We start from the raw sequence: 19,054 nt of genomic DNA on the forward strand, positions 1-19,054 counted from the left end.
TTTGGCACAATGGTGCCTTAGCCAGGCATAGTGGTACTTGCCTGTAGTCCCAGCTACTTAGGAGGCTGATGGAGGAGGATTGCTTAGGTCCAGGAGTTCAAGGCTGCAGTGACCTGTGATCATGCCACAGCACTCCAGCCTGGGCAACAGAATGAGACCCCTTTTTTTTTGTTTTTGTTTTTAAAAAGGAGTTAGAAACCAAAAATATAATAATAGTGGCTTTTATGGTTACCTAAGTAGGCTTTTGGGTTCTACTTATTGTCTAATGTCCTTTGAGGGACTCCCTTTAACATTTCTGTCACCCAGGCTGGAGTGCAGTGGCATGATCTCAGTTCACTCCAACCTCCGCCTCCTGGATTCAAGCGATTTTCCTGTCTCAGCATCCCAAGTAGCAGATATAGATATATACAAGTCTTTGTATGGACATATGGTTTCATTTACTTAGGTAAATACCTAAGAGTAGAATGGTTGAATCATGTGGATGTTTAAAAACAAACCCAGTCTATTTTTTAAAAGGGAGTTAAAACTAGCTTTCCCCTGGCCAGGCGCAGTGGCTCACACCTGTAATCACAGCACTTTGGGAGGCCAAGGCAGGTGGATCACAAGGTCAGGAGTTCAAGACCAGCCTGACTAACATAGTGAAACCCTGTCTCTACTAAAGATAAAAAAAAAAAAAAAAAAAAAAAAAAAAACAATAAAACAGCCGGGTGTGGTGGCAGGTGCCTATAATCTCAGCTACTAAGGAGGCTGAGGGAGGAGAATCGCTTGAACCCGGGAGGCGGAAGTTGCAGTGACCAGAGATCGTGCCACTGTACACCAGCCTAGGCGACATTGCAAGACACCATCTCAAAAAAAAAAAAAAAAAAAAGACTAGCTTTCCGCAAAAGGGAGACTATTGTTAATTGCTAATGAATAGGAATACTACAGAATGGGACTGTTTTTGATACTACTGTTTTGGAACTAGTTTAAAGAAGAGATGTCTATAAGTTTTAAGGTTGGAATAAGGCACTCTTTTTTTTCTTCTTTTGAAGCAGAGTCTCACTCTGTCACTCAGGCAGGCAGTGGCACGATCTTGGCTCATTGCAACCTCTGCCTCCTGGGTTCAAGCAATTCTCCTGCCTCAGCCTCCCAAGTAGCTGGGAGTACAGACGCAAACCACCATGCTGGCTATTTTTTTTTTTTTTTTTTTTTTTGAGACAGAGTCTCGCCCTGTCATGCCGGCTGGAGTGCAGTGACTTGATCTCGGCCCACTCCCTCTGTGGTTCAAGCGATTCTTCTGCCTCAGCCTCCCGATAGCTGGGACTACAGGTGCGTGCCACCATACCCAGTTAAGTTTTGTACTTTTTTTTGTTTGTTTGTTTGTTTGTTTGTTTTGAGACGGAGTCTTGCTCTGTCACCCAGGCTGGAGTGCAGTAGCCAGATCTCAGCTCACTGCAAGCTCCGCCTCCCGGGTTTACGCCATTGTCCTGCCTCAGCCTCCCGAGTAGCTGGGACTACAGGCGCCCGCCACCTCGCCCGGCTAGTTTTTTTTTGTATTTTCTTAGTAGAGACGGGGTTTCACCCTGTTAGCCAGGATGGTCTCGATCTCCTGACCTCGTGATCTGCCCGTCTCGGCCTCCCAAAGTGCTGGGATTACAGGCTTGAGCCACCGCGCCCGGCTAGTTTTGTACTTTTGGTAGAGACGAGGTTTCACTATATTGGCCAGGCTGGTCTCAAACTCCTGACCTCGTGATCCACCCGACTTGGCCTCCCAAACTGCTGGGATTACAGGTGTGAACCACCACACCTGGCCAATTTTTTTATATTTTTAGTAGAGATGGGGTTTCACCATATTGGCCAAACTGGTCTCAAACTCCTAACCTCAGGTGATCTTCCTGCCTCAGCCACCAAAGTGCTGGGATTATAGGCGTAAGCCTCTGCGCCCAACCAAGCACTCTTAACTGGGGGTAAAGGAGAAAAGCTCACCTAGAGATAGAAAATAGCCAAATGTCCCCAAATTCCATCAAACTCAAAACTTATTTTTGAAGCAGAATTAGTGGCTGTTGATTGACATAACGTAACTGTGAATTAACAACAATGACCTAAACCTGTGGCCTTGAAGAAACATCTGCGACTTATTGTTGCTTTTACTTTTATGAATAATTCTTCAGGGAGTTGAGGTAAATCCTGCTTGTTTACTTGTTCGTCACCTTTTGAGAATGTTCCTTTACAAATCCTTGAAGCCTAAAATACATTATTATAGCTATGTAAAATATACTGGTTAAGGTAATTGATTTTTCTTTTACTTCATGTTGTGAACTGAAAACTTCAGTATATATTTTTTTTAAAGACACACGGTTTGACATGTACTTTGTCTTACAGGCAGTGAGGTCACTCAAGGAGACAATCGAAGACTGTTGGGACCAGGATGCAGAGGCTCGGCTTACTGCACAGTGTGCTGAGGAAAGGATGGCGGAACTTATGATGATTTGGGAAAGAAACAAATCTGTGAGCCCAACAGTCAATCCAATGACTACTGCTATGCAGAATGAACGGTAAGACCCTAAGGGGTGTGGCACCTGTCAATCAGTATTAGAAACTGAGACCCAATAAATAACAGAAAATAAATACCTTTAAACCAGCCTAATGGTTCAATGATTACCTCATACAGTCTAAAGTTATCATTTTTCTTTCAATATTCCTATTCTTCTATTGAACATTTTTGTTTAGTACGAGTGCGAGATGAAATCTGCATTTTTTTATATGTAAAGGTATAGTGAAAGAAGTTAGTCTTTCTCTATTTATGGTCCAACCTTCCTGCAATAATAAAGGTAAAATGTTTCCATAACTCCAAAAGTTCATAAGCACTTCTATATAAATTGTCTCATTTATCCTTTGTTGTTATTATTCCTTCCTACTCTGCTTTTTTTTTAAGTAAATGGAACTATGAACTTGCCTATCTAACCACTGTTTCACTGACACTAAGGTTTCTAGACTTCCTATCTAATGCTCTTTCTTTTAGAGTATACTACTACTACTTTTACATGAAAGCAATTCAAAGGTCTTTCTAGTCCATCATTAATATTATTTTACAAGACTTTTTCTTTGCTAGAACTATAATTTTTGGTTCTAAATAAAAAGGCTTTTAAAAAATTCCTACAATTTGGAACTTTCTACGTCTGTATTTCTTTGTTCCATGTTTGGGGTAAAAAAGCCTTTCTATGACTCTGTCATTTTGTCTAATACATGTTTAAAACTTTCAGAAAGGCATCCAGGAAAGGGTTACTGGAGAAGATTGAAATAAAAATAAACTCGATTCTTGAAACTTTTTTTTTTTCTGTGTGGTTTTTTGGGTTTTTTTGTTTGTTTGTTTGTTTGTTGTTTGTTTGTTTTTTGGAAACTGAGTCTTACTCTGTCCCCCAGGCTGGAGTGCAGTGGCATGATCCTGGCTCACTGCAACCTCTGCCTCCTGGGTTCAAGCGATTCTCCTGCCTCAGCCGAGTAGCTGAGATTACAGGCATGAGCCACCATCCCCAGCTAATTTTGTATATTTATTAGAGACAGGGTTTCACCATGTTAGCCAGGCTGGTCTCAAACTCCCGACCTCTGGTGATCCACCTGCCTTGGCCTCCCAAAGTACTGGAGATTATAGGCGACAGGTGTGAGCCACCGCGCCCGGCCTGTTTTCTGTTGTTCTAATTTGTGAAAGCTATTTGTATTAGCCATAGATCAAAAATTTGGTTTGCACTACTTTTGTATAGGTCAAATTAGTTTCGGATATACACTCTTATACCTTATATATCAGTAAATCAAGGAAGTTAGACACTGGCAATTCTAATTGTAAATTTTTTCACTTTACACATACCTGAGGACTGTCTTCTGCTTTCATCTCCCCTCATCTCTGTATTTCCCATGTCCTTTAGTATGATGTTTATACCTCTCTCAAAAGTCAGCTAAAGCTTTTATTTTGAATGCTTTCAAACTTTTCTTCAGTGGTAAGAAAAAAAACCCTTGATGGCCCATCTTGATTTGGCCATTTTTTGCCTCCTATGTCATTCGGCTCAACCTTCTGCATGCATCTTCTCATCTCCAGTCTCTACTAATAATTTCCCCCAAATTATAATTCATCCCATAGTTACTCTTAAGTTTTATTTTACTGAATCTTACCCTCCATGTCTCCTTAGCTTTCTTTTCTTGTACTGTATAACAACTTTTTCTTCTTTTCCTCCTGTCATCTCCCTTATAAATAACGATCATTCCCAAGGAATGACAATGACAGCAAAGAACCCATGATAATTGGAGAGCAATTCTGAATCTTTGATCCTTGATTTGAACATCATATTCTGCCTTATACCTTAGACTCAAGGACTTTTGCTGATATGACTCAGACTATCCCAGAAAGATATGCGCCATTACTAGGGTGTGCTTCTTAATGGAGGCCTTTGGAACAACCTAAAAGCTTATATTCTTTCTACCATTTGCCCATTGGAACTTAATTGATAACATACCTTTTGAGTAGGCACCATGCATCTAGAATTATGGAAGTACAGAAAACATATACCATGGTTCTTCCTCTCATAAAACATAATGTCTGGTTGTATGAATATATATTTCATAAATATATATTTAATGATGTTAGACAACTATAGGGGAGATTTTTAAAGTAACTTATAAACCAAAATAATAAACATTTATAAAAATTATATCTGATCCACATACATTTTTCAGTAGGCTTAATTCATGTATAACTAACACTTATCAAGTTATTAATTGGCACTTGATTATTTGATTAGACTTTTTAACCTTTAGAAAAATATATATTTGGAAGAAAATGAAAAACAACTCAGACTTTAAAATCAGAGGTGTCAAACTTGGAGAGACAATTTATCATAAATGTACATTCTCAATGTGATACTTTTTTTCTTTCTTTAAGCAACCTGTCACATAATAGGCGTGTGCCAAAAATTGGTCCTTATCCAGATTATTCTTCCTCCTCATACATTGAAGACTCTATCCATCATACCGACAACATCGTGAAGAATATTTCCTCTGAGCATTCTATGTCCAGCACACCTTTGACTATAGGGGAAAAAAACCGAAATTCGATTAACTATGAACGACAGCAAGCACAAGCTCGAATACCCAGCCCTGAAACAAGTGTCACCAGCCTCTCCACCAACACAACAACCACAAACACCACAGGCCTCACACCAAGTACTGGCATGACTACTATATCTGAGATGCCATACCCAGATGAAACAAATCTGCATGCCACAAATGTTGCACAGTCAATTGGGCCAACCCCTGTCTGCCTACAGCTGACAGAAGAAGACTTGGAGACCAACAAGCTAGACCCAAAAGAAGTTGATAAGAACCTCAAGGAAAGCTCTGATGAGAATCTCATGGAGCACTCTCTTAAACAGTTCAGTGGGCCAGACCCACTGAGCAGTACTAGTTCTAGCTTGCTTTACCCACTCATAAAACTTGCAGTAGAAGCAACTGGACAGCAGGACTTCACACAGGCTGCAAATGGCCAAGCATGTTTAATTCCTGATGTTCTGCCTACTCAGATCTATCCTCTCCCCAAGCAACAGAACCTTCCCAAGAGACCTACTAGTTTGCCTTTGAACACCAAAAATTCAACAAAGGAGCCCCGGCTAAAATTTGGCAGCAAGCACAAATCAAACTTGAAACAAGTCGAAACTGGAGTTGCCAAGATGAATACAATCAATGCAGCAGAACCTCATGTGGTGACAGTCACCATGAATGGTGTGGCAGGTAGAAACCACAGTGTTAACTCCCATGCTGCCACAACCCAATATGCCAATGGGACAGTACCATCTGGCCAAACAACCAACATAGTGACACATAGGGCCCAAGAAATGTTGCAGAATCAGTTTATTGGTGAGGATACCCGGCTGAATATTAATTCCAGTCCTGATGAGCATGAGCCTTTACTGAGACGAGAGCAACAAGCTGGCCATGATGAAGGTGTTCTGGATCGTCTTGTGGACAGGAGGGAACGACCACTAGAAGGTGGCCGAACTAATTCCAATAACAACAACAGCAATCCATGTTCAGAACAAGATGTTCTTACACAGGGTGTTCCAAGCACAGTAGCAGATCCTGGGCCATCAAAGCCCAGAAGAGCACAGAGGCCTAATTCTCTGGATCTTTCAGCCACAAATGTCCTGGATGGCAGCAGTATACAGAGTAAGTGGAGGGATCATATAATCTCTCCTGTGTGTCTTTTGGGGCCATTTAAATAACTATTTAGATCAACTAATAGATATATTTCAACTAGTGATTATTTACCTTTGCCACTTTGTAAATGATCCATTTGAGGCCTGGAGCAGTGGCTCACACCTGTAATCCTAGCACTTTGGGAGGCCAAGGGAGGTGGATCACCTGAGGTCAGGAGTTCAAGACCAACCTGGCCAACATGGCAAAACCCTATCTCTACAAAAACACAAAAATTAGCCAGGTGTGGTGGTGTGCACCTGTAATCCCAGCCGAGATCACGACACTTCACTCTAGCCTGGGCAAAAAAGCGAAACTCCATCTCAATAATGAAATAAAATAAAATAAGCCGTTTGGGCCAGGCATGGTGGCTCATGCCTATAATCCTAGCACTTTGCGAGGCCGGGGCAGGTGGATCACCTGTGGTCAGGAGTTCGAGACCAGCCTGACCAACATGGTGAAACCCCATCTCTACTAAAAAATGCAAAAATGGCCAGGCACAGTGGCTCATGCCTGTAACCCAGCACTTTGGGAGGCTGAGGCAGGTGGATCACGAGGTCAGGAGTTCAAGATCAGCCTGGCCGAGATGGTGAAACCCCTGTTTCTACTAAAAATACAAAAAATTAGCTGGGTGTGGTGGTAGACACCTGTAATCCCAGCTACTCAGGAGGCTGAGGCAGAGAATTGCTTGAACCCAGGAGGTGGAGGTTGCAGTGAGCCAAGATTGCACCACTGCACTCCAGCCTGGGCGACAGAGCAAAACTCTGTCTCAAAAAAAAAAAAAAAAAGCAAAAATTAGCTGGGTGTGGTGGTGCACACCTGTAATCCCAGCTACTTGGAAGGCTGAGGCAGGAGAATCGCCTGAACCCAGGAGGCGGAGGTTGCAGTGAGCCGAGATCGTGCCATTGTACTCCAGCCTGGGCAGCAAGAGCGAAACTCCATCTCAGGAAAAAAAAAAAAAAATAAGCCATTTGGTTGGGCCTCAAAGGTAATTAGACTATTGTCAAGAAAAAAGTAATATTTTTGTCATTGATAATTAAAAAGTCCGTGTCACAATAGTCAGAATAATTGCCCAATTTAATGTATGCTTTATGTGGCTGCTGCTTTATAATGCAACTCACATACTTGCTATGAAAAGTTGAAATTAAGTAAATACCAGTTCAAGAGCTCCAAGTAATGTTATACCAGTATAACCTTTGAAACATTTTGTTGCACATATTAATATTGATTATGTCTGCATTTAGGTTTTATCAAACTAACCTTAATAAATCTTTTTTTTTTTTTGAGACGGAGTCTCGCTCTGTCGCCCAAGCTGGAGTGCAGTGGCCGGATCTCAGCTCACTGCAAGCTGCGCCTCCCAGGTTTACGCCATTCTTCTGCCTCAGCCTCCCAAGTAGCTGGGACTACAGGCGCCTGCCGCCACGCCCGGCTAATTTTTTTATGTTTTTAGTAGAGACGGGGTTTCACCATGTCGGCCAGGATGGTCTCGATCTCCTGACCTTGTGATCCACCCGCCTCGGCCTCCCAAAGTGCTGGAATTACAGGCGTGAGCCACTGCGCCTGGCTATACCTTAATAAATCTTAAAGATCCAGAGAAATTTCAGAAAAATTACTATAAAGAAACTGTAGGCTGGGCACTGTGGCTCACGCCTGTAATCCTAGTGCTGTGGAAGACTGAGGTGGGTGGATCACTTGAGGCCAGGAGTTCAAGACTAGCCTGGGCAACATAGCAAAACCCAATCTCTACAAAAAATTTAAAACTTAGTTTGGTGTGGTAGTGAGTGCCTGTAGTTCTAGCTACTTGGGAGGCTGAGGCAGGAGGATCACTTGAGCCCAGGTGTTCAAGACTGTAGTCGGCCATAATCACACCACTGTACTTCAGCCCGTACAGGAGAGGGAGACTCTGAGAAACAAACAAAAAAAAACTGTAAGATTCTTCTTAGTTTCTTAGTATCATCTTTTTCAAGAGTTGTGTATTGAGTCTCTCACATACCTATACTTTTTTTTTTTTTTTTTTTTTTGAGACAAGGTCTCACTGTTGCCTAGGCTGGAGTGCAGTGGTAAGATCATGGCTCACTGCAGCCTCAACCTCCCGGGCTCAGGTCATCCTCCTGCCTCAGCCTCCCAAGTAGCTGGGACTCCATACCTATACTATGGTACTATGAGCCCTGTAGCATCTTAAATAACTTAAATTGATGTTTGATTTCTTGTCCTAAAGGTATTACAACACAAAACAGGGGAGCTCACCAAAATCTGTAAGTTATTGTTATATAAAATGATTTATTTTAATTAATTAATTTATTTTTTTTGAGACAGAGTCTTAGTCTGTAATCCAGGCTGGATCATGCAATGGCATAATCTCGGCTCACTGCAACCTCTGTCTCCCAGGTTCAAGTGATTCTCTTGCCTCAGCCTCCCGAGTAGCTGGGATTACAGACATGCGCCACCATGCCCTGCTAATTTTTGTGTTTTAGTAAAGGAAGGGTTTCGCCATGTTGGCCAGGCTGGTCTCGAACGCCTGACCTGAGGTGATCCACCCACCTCAGTCTCCCACAGTGCTGGGATTACAGGTGTGAGCCACTGCGCTCAGCCGATTTCTTTTTTAGACTAAGGCATTTATGAAAAAAAGTTATGTTTTATTATTCTCTAGGGCTACAAAATGGGTTTGAAAGAAGGATACAGGTTTCAAAAACCTATCAGTAAAATATAGCCCCTTGCTTGAGCAGCTTATATTATAGACCAGTTGACAGACCCTTATTGCAGGACTCTGAGTCAGTAAGACATCTTGTCAGATAGACCAGGCCTGGTGGCTCATGCCTGTAATCCCAGCACTTTGGGAGGCTGAGGCGGGCGGATCACCTGAGGTCGGGAGTTCGAGACCAACCTGACCAACATGGAGAAACCCCATCTCTACTAAAAATACAAAATTAGCCAGGCATGATGGTGCATGCCTGTAATCCCAGCTACTTGGGAGGCTGAGGCAGGAGACTCGCTTGAACCCGGGAGGTGGAAGTTGCGGTGATCTGAGATCATGCCATTGCACTCCAGCCTGGCAACAAGAGTGAAACTCCGTCTCAAAAAAAAAAAAAATCTTGTCAGATATAGGAAGAGGAAATTACTAGAATATTTGTACTCTAATATTTCTGTCATTCTTCTGAAAAATATTGTATGCCAGGTGCTTTTAAAGTTTGATCCAGGCCAGGCATGGTGGCTCACACCTATAACCCGAGCACTTAGGAAGGCTGAGTTGGGCACATTGCCTGAGCTCAGGAGTTCAAGACCACCCTCGACAAGATGGTGAAACCCCCCGTCTCTACTAAAATACAAAAAAATTAGCTGGGCATGGTGGCATGCACCTGTAGTCCCAGTTACTCTAGAGGCTGAGGCATGAGAATCGCTTGAGCCTGGGAGACAGAGGTTGCAGTGAGTTAGGATCGTGCCACTGCACTCCAACCTGGGCTACAGAGTGAGACTCAGTCCCAAAAAAAAAAAATTTTTTTTGATCCACCTTGAGCATTAAATACAATGATTAAATACATTTTACCAAGTTAAAATCTCTACCAAAACCAGAAGATTTGAGAATACAGCTGAGAACTTTAAGTGTTCTCCTCTGATTGTGTGTGTGTGTGTGTGTGTGTGTGTGTTTATCCTTGACTTATAGAATAAGTTAATCAGTTATTAAAACATTTAGGTTAAACAGTCTCAAAAATAAGTTGGTTAAGCTTTGCCTAGAAAAACATTGCCTGGCATTATGAATTTCAAGAAATGTTCATTAGCACCCTCCTGAGACATTGGTTTGACCTTTTCTTGAGTTATATCCCTCACCCTTTATTTCTTAAGTCTGTTAAATAGTTCATTTTTCTGCCCTTTTATTTTCAGTAGGTGAGTCAACACAAGATGGCAAATCAGGATCAGGTGAAAAGATCAAGAAACGTGTGAAAACTCCCTATTCTCTTAAGCGGTGGCGCCCCTCCACCTGGGTCATCTCCACTGAATCACTGGACTGTGAAGTCAACAACAATGGCAGTAACAGGGCAGTTCATTCCAAATCCAGCACTGCTGTTTACCTTGCAGAAGGAGGCACTGCCACAACCATGGTGTCTAAAGATATAGGAATGAACTGTCTGTGAAATGTTTTCAAGCCTATGGAGTGAAATTATTTTTTGCATCATTTAAACATGCAGAAGATGTTTAAAAAAAAAAAAACTGCTTTATCCTCCTGTCAGCACCCCCCTCCCACCCCTGCAACAAGGACTTGCTTTAAATAGATTTCAGCTATGCAGAAAAATTTAGCTTATGCTTCCATATTTTTAAATTTTGTTTTTTAAGTTTGCACTTTTGTTTAGTCTCGCTAAAGTTATATTTGTCTGTTATGACCACAGAGTTATATGTGTGTGTATCAAAAGTGGTCTCAAAATATTTTTTTAAGAAAAAAAGCAAAAACAATGTATTGCTGATAATCAGTTTGGACCAGTTTCTTAAGGTCATTAAAACAGAAGCAAATTAAGACAGGTTTGACTGCAGTGGTATCTGGTATCCATGTTTTATTTCTGGGCACAAGCTAGTTTTTATGTTGATACGTTCCTGAACATATTATCTTGTTGGACATCTTTTCTCTTGTGTTTTGTTTGAATGTGCAATAGTTTATAGGCCACAAATAAGCTTTCTTGTAAGCTCTCTTCCTAACAGGGCACATATTCTTCCATAATATAAACACTTTTCTGCCCCATCTCCCATACTTTTGAAGGTCAGTTCTATGACAGTGAATTTTGCACAGGAGAAGCAGCTACCTGATTTCTTACTTTCTCTCTCCTTATCATGGAGAATACAGAAACATTGTCTGAAAGGGCTCTAAAAAAGGAACTACCAAAACCTGATTTGAAATGCCATTTCTTTTAACCTTCCAAATCCTGAATGTTTCCTTCCAGGCATTTTAATAAACTTATTTGCTTCTGGTTTTGGGAGTTCATAAGAGAGACTAGAACAAAGTACAGGACATCAAATATTAGCCATTTCCCATTTCATTTTATTTTTCTATGTATGTTCATGTTCCATGTTCATTTATTTAAGAATACATTTTTATTGGTAAGCTTATAGAGCTATACTTATGGAATTTTTAAGTAGGAAAATAAATGGTTAAGACAAAATAGTTATAGCTTTCATTCTCTGAATAGGCCATCTTTGACTCATAAAATTACACTTACTGTTTATTATAACTTCAGAAGTAATTTATAGTTCTGAACCTATAGTATCTTTTACCCTGTTCCCAAGCGAAGACTGGTGACTTTATCTGAAAATTATTCCTCTTCCCATGACCTAAAACACTGTGAGGAAAAATCATTCAAGTGGCATGCCAAGTCCCCGTGAAAGAAGGGCTGCTATCAAACCTAACTTTTTTGAGCAGACTGAGACTAGACTTCTCTCTTTTCAAAATTGTGTTATCTTCCTTAATCCTATTTTCATAATTTTTACTTTCGCCAGTTTTTCACATTATCTTTGATATGTGAGCAACATTTATTATTTACATTAGAGTATACCTTTTAGTAATAACATGACTTGAAATCATGTTATTTTTAAAAGCCTCCTTTGCTTCTTTCATTACTTATAATCTTCTCTAAAACAAACTCTGCATTTTTTTAATAAAGCACTTTCTGTCAAATAATGGACTTTTTTCTAAACAAATTATTTTCTATTAATTTACAAACTGATGATTTCACTTTTTAAATTTTTTTTTTCGATTATCAGAGTACTTAGTGAATGTTACATAGTTAAGTTCTAAGATAGTTCCAGGGATTAAAAGGTTAAGAGGAAAACACAAATCACCAAATTTCTGATTTATGTTTTTATCTCCTGAACAGTATTTTTTCACTCATATTCCTCTGTCTCATCACTTAGCTAAAGACAGCCTAAATTTCCCAATTTTCTGTCATTTGTGATTTACTTGTATATAAGCCTTCTCATTTGCCATGTGCTGTGATCTTACAAGTTAGATGTTACTGTACCTACCATTTATTCAGCTGGATTGCTGAACACTGTTCTGGATTCTTAGAATTCAGATTATCTTGTTAGTGCCCAAGATTTCCACGCTTCGTGTTTTATTGGCCCTTCTCTTGATTCAGCACCTTAACCGATTTTCAGTCTTCTGGCACATAATTTTTTTCACAGTTATTATTCTATTGAGAAATTATTTGTATCTTGCCTAGTACATTTTCACTTAGTTCTCTTGCCTTTAAATACCTTTCACATGCATTTTAGGATATTCTTTTCAAATATTTGTAGGACAACTTTGAATCAAAATAAATTATATTCCTTCTCCAGTTTGAAGCATTGAGGGTAAATAACCATTTGAGGTCTAACTGATCTTTTCCTGCCACAAGAGTGATCTTACATTCTGCTATATTTGTATTTGGGCCAGTTGATTGTAGGTTTTCCAACATATTTTAATATTGGGAAAATCATAATAAAATGCTTTAAAAATTAATATGCCAGATTAAAATAACTGAATAGTTTATTTCATTCAAGCATGTTTAAAACAAATAATTTCCTTTCACCAGTTTTTCTTAGTAAACTCCTGAAAAAGTAGGAAAGGTGGAAAGTATATATCATTTTAATAAATTTTAAATTAAATTGTACATCAAACTTAAAATCTGTAATATACAAGCAAGCAAAATTAAGTTAGTTACTTATATGCTAATACTCATCTGATAATAAATGTTTCTTAAAGTTGACATTTAACTGCTATCACAAAATTTTACATGTAGAAAAGCAGGTCTTTTGAATAAAAGATCATTCAACTAAAAATATTAAAATTTATTTCACTGGATGGTAATGTAACCTTAAAAGCATCATAATAGGTAAAGTCTAATATTAGTTCCCTTAACAAAATCCTAACTGTATACCAGAATTAGGTCACTGAAAGAACTTGATTTGAATTACATTTAGACAAAAATTACTTAATTGTAAATTCTTAAAACTTTCCAAATGCATAATTGGAAAAAAAAAAAAAATCACTGTTACCAGTGTAGGAAGTTACGAGAAGGCACATACTGAATGCTGAAATATATATATGCTATTTGTTTTAAACCTCAGAGAAACCATATGAGCATTGTAATTAATATTCCCATTTTACAGATGAGGAAATTGAAGCTAAGAGAAATTAAGTAATATGCCCAAGGTCCATATCTAGTAATAGACAAAGCTGGGATTTCAGTCTATGTCTACCTCTCTCCACATCTCTTTCATCCATACCACACTGCCTATATGCCATATGACAGGATGCGTAACGGGCTAACATTTATTTTAAAAATTCAGGCCGGGCGCAGTGGCTTACGCCTATAATCCCAGCACTTTGAGAGGCCGAGCCAGGTGGATCACAAGGTCAGGAGTTCAAGACCAGCCTGGCCAAGATGGTGAAACTCCATCTCTACTACAAATATTTTTTAAAAATTAGCCAAGCATGGTAGTGGGCACCTGTAGTCCCAGCTACTCAGGAGGGTGAGGCAGGAGAATTGCTTGAACCCAAGAGGCGGCGGTTGCAGTGAGCTGAGATCGCGCCACTGCACTCCAGCCTGGGTGACTGAGTGAGACTCCGTCTCAAAAAATAAAAATAAAAATTCAGTCACTATACTCGCATAATTGTCATTTGTATATATACAACTGTATTTGTATATATAAGGTAAGCCAAACTACATACCTTAATGATTTGGGAAGTTAGGCAAATATAAGATATGTAGACATATCTATGCTGATTGTTGCTTGAGAAATAATTACTAATTCAAGACAAAACTCAATCCTGTATCTCCCATCATGAATCTTAAAATCATTTCACTTAACTCCTAACATTCTTAAATTGCAGAACTAATGGTAAGGTAAATTTTAAGGAAAAGGTTAAGATAGCTTTTGGTAACAGAGACCTTTCCCTAAATTGATTCCATAGTAGATTTGGGGAAATTAATTTAACAGAGAACTTCAGTTTCATCAGTCCTTTGAATCCATCTTCAAGACTTCTGCTTTTAATAACTTTAGAAAATTTACTAATCCATAGAACTAATTGAGTAGGCTATAGGAAGGATACAAGGATAATGTCCTTTTTATAAAACAGTTTAGTATAGCTTCTTTACATGTATCCACTTGTTCCAGAAAATGTGCATTGGTTCTGAATGTGAAAATATTTACAGAGAGAAAGGAACACTTAAGTGTGGGCTTCAGTGGGAATTATCACAAAAAATTGGCAAGTTTTTTTTTTTTTAATCATTTTCAAATTTGACTTCTACAGCCAAATGGAATTGGTAGGCTGTAGCTGTTACACTGAAATTTCCAGTCTTTTTAAGTGCCTCCTGAAAGTCATTTAAAATGGAAAAATATTTCAATGAACTTTTCTTTTCCTTTTTTCATATTTATGGACATGAATATTTTATTGGAGATCATTAACTCCTAGAATTTGAGATTATATTTCTATACAACATTTTTTAAAGTTATGTTGAACTTACTACCTGTTATGTGCAGGTTATTATGTAACTATTCACAGATTGCTTCATACATCGCTTTATCTTCCCAGCTAACTTAATAAAGTTAGAATCTGTACACACATGTTGATTATCTAGACCAGTCATTCTAGAAATTGTAACACTCCCACATAAACCCCAGAAGACTTTTTCAGAATGCAATGTTTTCTAAATATACTGTTTACTGGCAGTTTACTCTTCAGCATAAAAGGTTGCATCGTAACTTTTAGATTATGAACTGTGCAAACTTTACCCAAAACTACCTTGCATGATTCCCTCCTAAATATATTCCTTGATTAAGTAAATCTGGCAAATCACCGTTTGAGCTAGTTACATAAAATTTGTTATCAAGAGAAAGCCTTTCTACAAGTTTCCAGATTAACATAAAGAAAAGAGGAAATCACAGGACATTTAAGTGCATCTTCCCATTACTTTCCTTAAATCACCTCACAGTTAGGCCGGGCGCAGTGGCTGACGCCTGTAATCCCAGCACTTTGAGAGGCCGAGGCGGGTGGATCATGAGGTCAGGAAACTGAGACCATCCTGGCTGACACGATGAAACCCCATCTCTACTAAAATACAAATAATTAGCCAGGCATGGTGGCATGCGCCTGTAGTCTCAGCTACTCGGGAGGCAGAGATAGGAGAATCGCTTGCACCCGGGAGGCGGAGGTTGCAGTGAGCGGAAATCGGCGCCAATGCACTCCAACCTGGGCAACAGAGGGAGACTCCATCGCAAAAAAAAAAAAAAAAAAAAATCACCTCATAGTTTATGTCCGACTTACTGCAAACCTCAGTTATCTGATTTGTAGTCTGTGTCAGGAAAGTTTTCTTCATATCCTGTCTCCCTCCTCTTTGATTTTAATTTTTTTTTTTTTTTTTTTACCCAGTAGGACAAAAAAGAGCGGTTGGTCATCATCCCCAATATTCTTAGTCTTCATTATGCTTCAGGCCTCTCAATGAACACTTCAGTCTCAGTTCTTCAGACAAAATTGCTTAAGCTCTTTTTCCTCAGTCCTATTTTAATGACTTTATATTTAAGAACATAAAATTATATCTTCTTTTATATTCAAGTTCATTACTTCAGTTAAGTACTAGTCTGATAGTTTGATAGAATTGAGAGTTAAGATGTTTCTATTTGAAAGTGGATTCAACCATCAGACTACCAGCAAATCAGCACTTAATTTTTGTATTATCTAACATTTTCTATTGTGGAATTTTATGATTTTATATTCTCATTAGTTATAACTAAAAAGCCATGCATACAGAATTGTATATCATTTTGCCATTAAAATTGTTTAACTTATATTGCAGCAAGCTTAGTTTTATGATTGAGCCACAAACTTCTACTTATTTTTTGTGTCAAATATTAAACATTAAATGCAAGATTAACTTTCAAAAGCAAACCCTACATTAATCAGGTACTATCTATGGACATTTTTGTAGACCACTTTTGAAATACTTATTATTTTGCAACATAGACTGGACTATACAACTTTCATTTAACTTTTAGGTGACTGATTTGAGTGTGCATATAGAGAAAAACTTAGAAATTTATCTCATGGCAGATACATTTGAAAGTACTTCAGAAGACTTTATGCTGTATATTAAAACCAGGCTCAAAATAAATCTATCGTATCTTTAAAATTCCAATTCTGTTATTACTGTGATGTTTGTAGTGTTACTATTAAACATTGTGAACATACACATTCATTTTTTAAACAACTTGAAACCCATTTTAAAATCTGGGTAAGAGAGAAGGAATCTTCAGAACCAAATTACATCATTAGGGTGTTCAGTTTATGACTGAATTAAAAGCAAATTACTGTATTTGAAACTACAACTTGATTGTTTTTCAGTTTTAAAAAGCAACATGTGGGTTTTATCCATTTTATTTATACCTTTAGATTTCAGAAACATCTTCATGTTTTAGATTCATTCTACAGACATATTACTTAAAAACTCAGGGCCCCTTTCTTCCCTTTGTACACTGAAAAAGTTCAATTGGTAGCAAGTAAGCAATTAGATCCAGTTGAATATTTAAAGTGTTTGTTGCACAGTTCATTTAATGTTTCATCTTATTTGACTTTTTCACATAGATATAATCTCAGATTTCATTAATCATAAAAAGTTGTCCAGTTCTGTAATTACTGAAGAGAGGGAATGACTCAACTAATTGGCTACATGTTGCAACAAATTTAGGCCTTTAGAGTTGAAGCACTGACTTAAAACGACTTACATTTCTGTTCTTTGATCAAATGACCATACATGATATGGGACAAATTGTTTCATTTTGTTTGTTTTTTAATAAGAGAACTTAGTAAAGTAGTTCCTCTCAGATAGGATTTTCTCAAGAGACATTTTAACGTTATAACGCCTTCTAAAAGTGAACTAAATATTTTATAACTTTAGTAATAGCTTGGATGGTTTTGAGAAAATAACCTCTATTTATCACATTGTCAGAGTCAAACAGAATTTTTCTTTGAATCAGACAAGTTCAAGCTCTAAACTGATATGCTATATACTTAAAATCCTAGGAAGTTATCTGTAACCAATCTCTTGTCTCAGGCTCTTCACCTTGTTACCAATCCTCTTAAGTATGTAAAGGAAACATATTTTTAAAGAAGCTTAACAGTAAGAAAAATTACTAAAAGATGCAATTCAAAGATAGATAGGTCCCAGTTTAACATTGAATTGCTTGACTTCTGTGGCTTTTCCTTTTCTGGCCACATTTATTTATTTAAGCAATTTTTGTATGCCTTGTTACTTCATTTCCATAGAGATGATATTGTATCAGTGTTTATGTAAGCTGGAATCATCCTCAGTTTTCTGTTGATAATTTTTCAAATAAAGATACATGGATATTGTAAAATACACTAACTCTTAGGGTGTTGTAGTAGCTGAAACATGGAGATGTGTAGCTGCCATGCTTTTTCTGAATGGACCGGAGAAACATAAGCTACAGAGTATTCATTTCTGAGGATGCTTTTCTGGAAAAAGAAAGGCTAGAAAATACTCGCACTTCCTCAGAACCCTCTTTCTTGTTAACGGGTATCTTTTGTTGGTGTGTTTTGCTCTTACATTACAGATAGACTATCATATATGACTTTATGAATAATTTCAGTTATTTTGCTTTTGTATAAGCTGTCTGAAGCCTTGCTATGCTGTATAAGTTGTGTTTGATGGATCAGTGTGAGTATAAAATAAAGCAAATCACTTTTCTTTTGTATTATCTATGGATGCCACTATGAAAGCCGACATTAAGCCACTAAAGAGTTTTCTATGAATAAGTGTAAGTAAATGCTTTGATATATATAAACCTAAATAAAAAGATTGTATTGATACAGAGACATTGGAGAAGGAGATTTTAAGGCAGTTCTTTAGGTTTAAAAAGGCTTGCTGTAAAATGGTGCATTATTCCGTTTATTAAAGATCATATTAATGACAATAGTAATTGTGTTTTTTTATTTTATGAGGTCACCAGAAATTGTTAGTATGATAATTAGGGAGTTTGCACTAGAATAGTAAATGTTCTATCTAATATGGCTTTCATAATTCAGTATGATACATCAAAAAAATAAACTAAATTTAGTATAATAGTTGCTATTTTCTGACCACCTATTATATGCCAGGCACTGTGTTAGTTATTTTACATGCATTGTTGATAATTCTCACAACAATCCTACAAAATATGTATTACTATCCCCCTTTTATAAATGAAGAAACTGAAAGAGAAATTAAATACTCTGTCCAGTCACAGAACTGGCAAGTGATGAGATTCTAACGCATTTTACGTTTTGTTTTGAACTGCAATTTTCAGGCTCTACTTGTGGCAAGAGAAACTCAAAAATAAAAATGGCCGGGCATGGTGGCTCACGCCTGTAATCCCAGCACTTTGGGAGGCCAAGGTAGGCGGATCACGTGAGGTCAGGAGTTCCAGACCAGTTTGACCAACATGGAGAAACCCTGTCTCCACTAAAAATACAAAATTAGCCGGGTGTGGTGGTGCATGCTTGTAATCCCAGCTACTCGGGAGGCTGAGGCAGGAGGAGAATCGCTTGAATCCGGGAGGCAGAGGTTGCGGTGAGCTGAGATCGCACCATTCACTCCAGCCTGGGCAATATGAGCAAAACTCCATCTCAAAAATAAATAAATAAATAAATAAATAAAACGGTTTAGTAGTTAGAGTAACCAGGAATACCCATGGAGTAATTTAAGGGTGCAGAAAAGCTTTTCCAGATATCAAAACAGCTATTTCTATTGGCCTAATACGGTGTTTGTGCTTCACATCATCAAATAATCTTTTTGGTTGGATCTTAGTATTTTATTGA

At 38.1% G+C, this 19,054-nt stretch overlaps 1 protein-coding gene across 2 annotated transcripts in view; it reads left to right on the top strand.

The window, feature by feature from the left end:
* Positions 1-18,173, top strand: part of BMPR2 (bone morphogenetic protein receptor type 2) — a 203,329-nt gene extending 185,156 nt beyond the window's left edge. Inside the window, exons 11-13 of one of the 2 annotated variants that reach the window (XM_030916065.1) lie at positions 2,362-2,534; positions 4,913-6,192; positions 10,099-18,173. In XM_030916065.1, coding sequence (XP_030771925.1) covers positions 2,362-2,534; positions 4,913-6,192; positions 10,099-10,349 — 1,704 coding nt within the window. In that variant the 3' untranslated portion in view covers positions 10,350-18,173. The remainder of the gene's footprint in view (positions 1-2,361; positions 2,535-4,912; positions 6,193-10,098) is intronic. The other variant, XM_030916066.1, reaches the window with a different exon arrangement.
* Positions 18,174-19,054: the final 881 nt, after the last annotated feature.

This window comes from Rhinopithecus roxellana, chromosome 14 (assembly GCF_007565055.1).
Source record: "Rhinopithecus roxellana isolate Shanxi Qingling chromosome 14, ASM756505v1, whole genome shotgun sequence".
NCBI classification, from domain to species: domain Eukaryota; kingdom Metazoa; phylum Chordata; class Mammalia; order Primates; family Cercopithecidae; genus Rhinopithecus; species Rhinopithecus roxellana.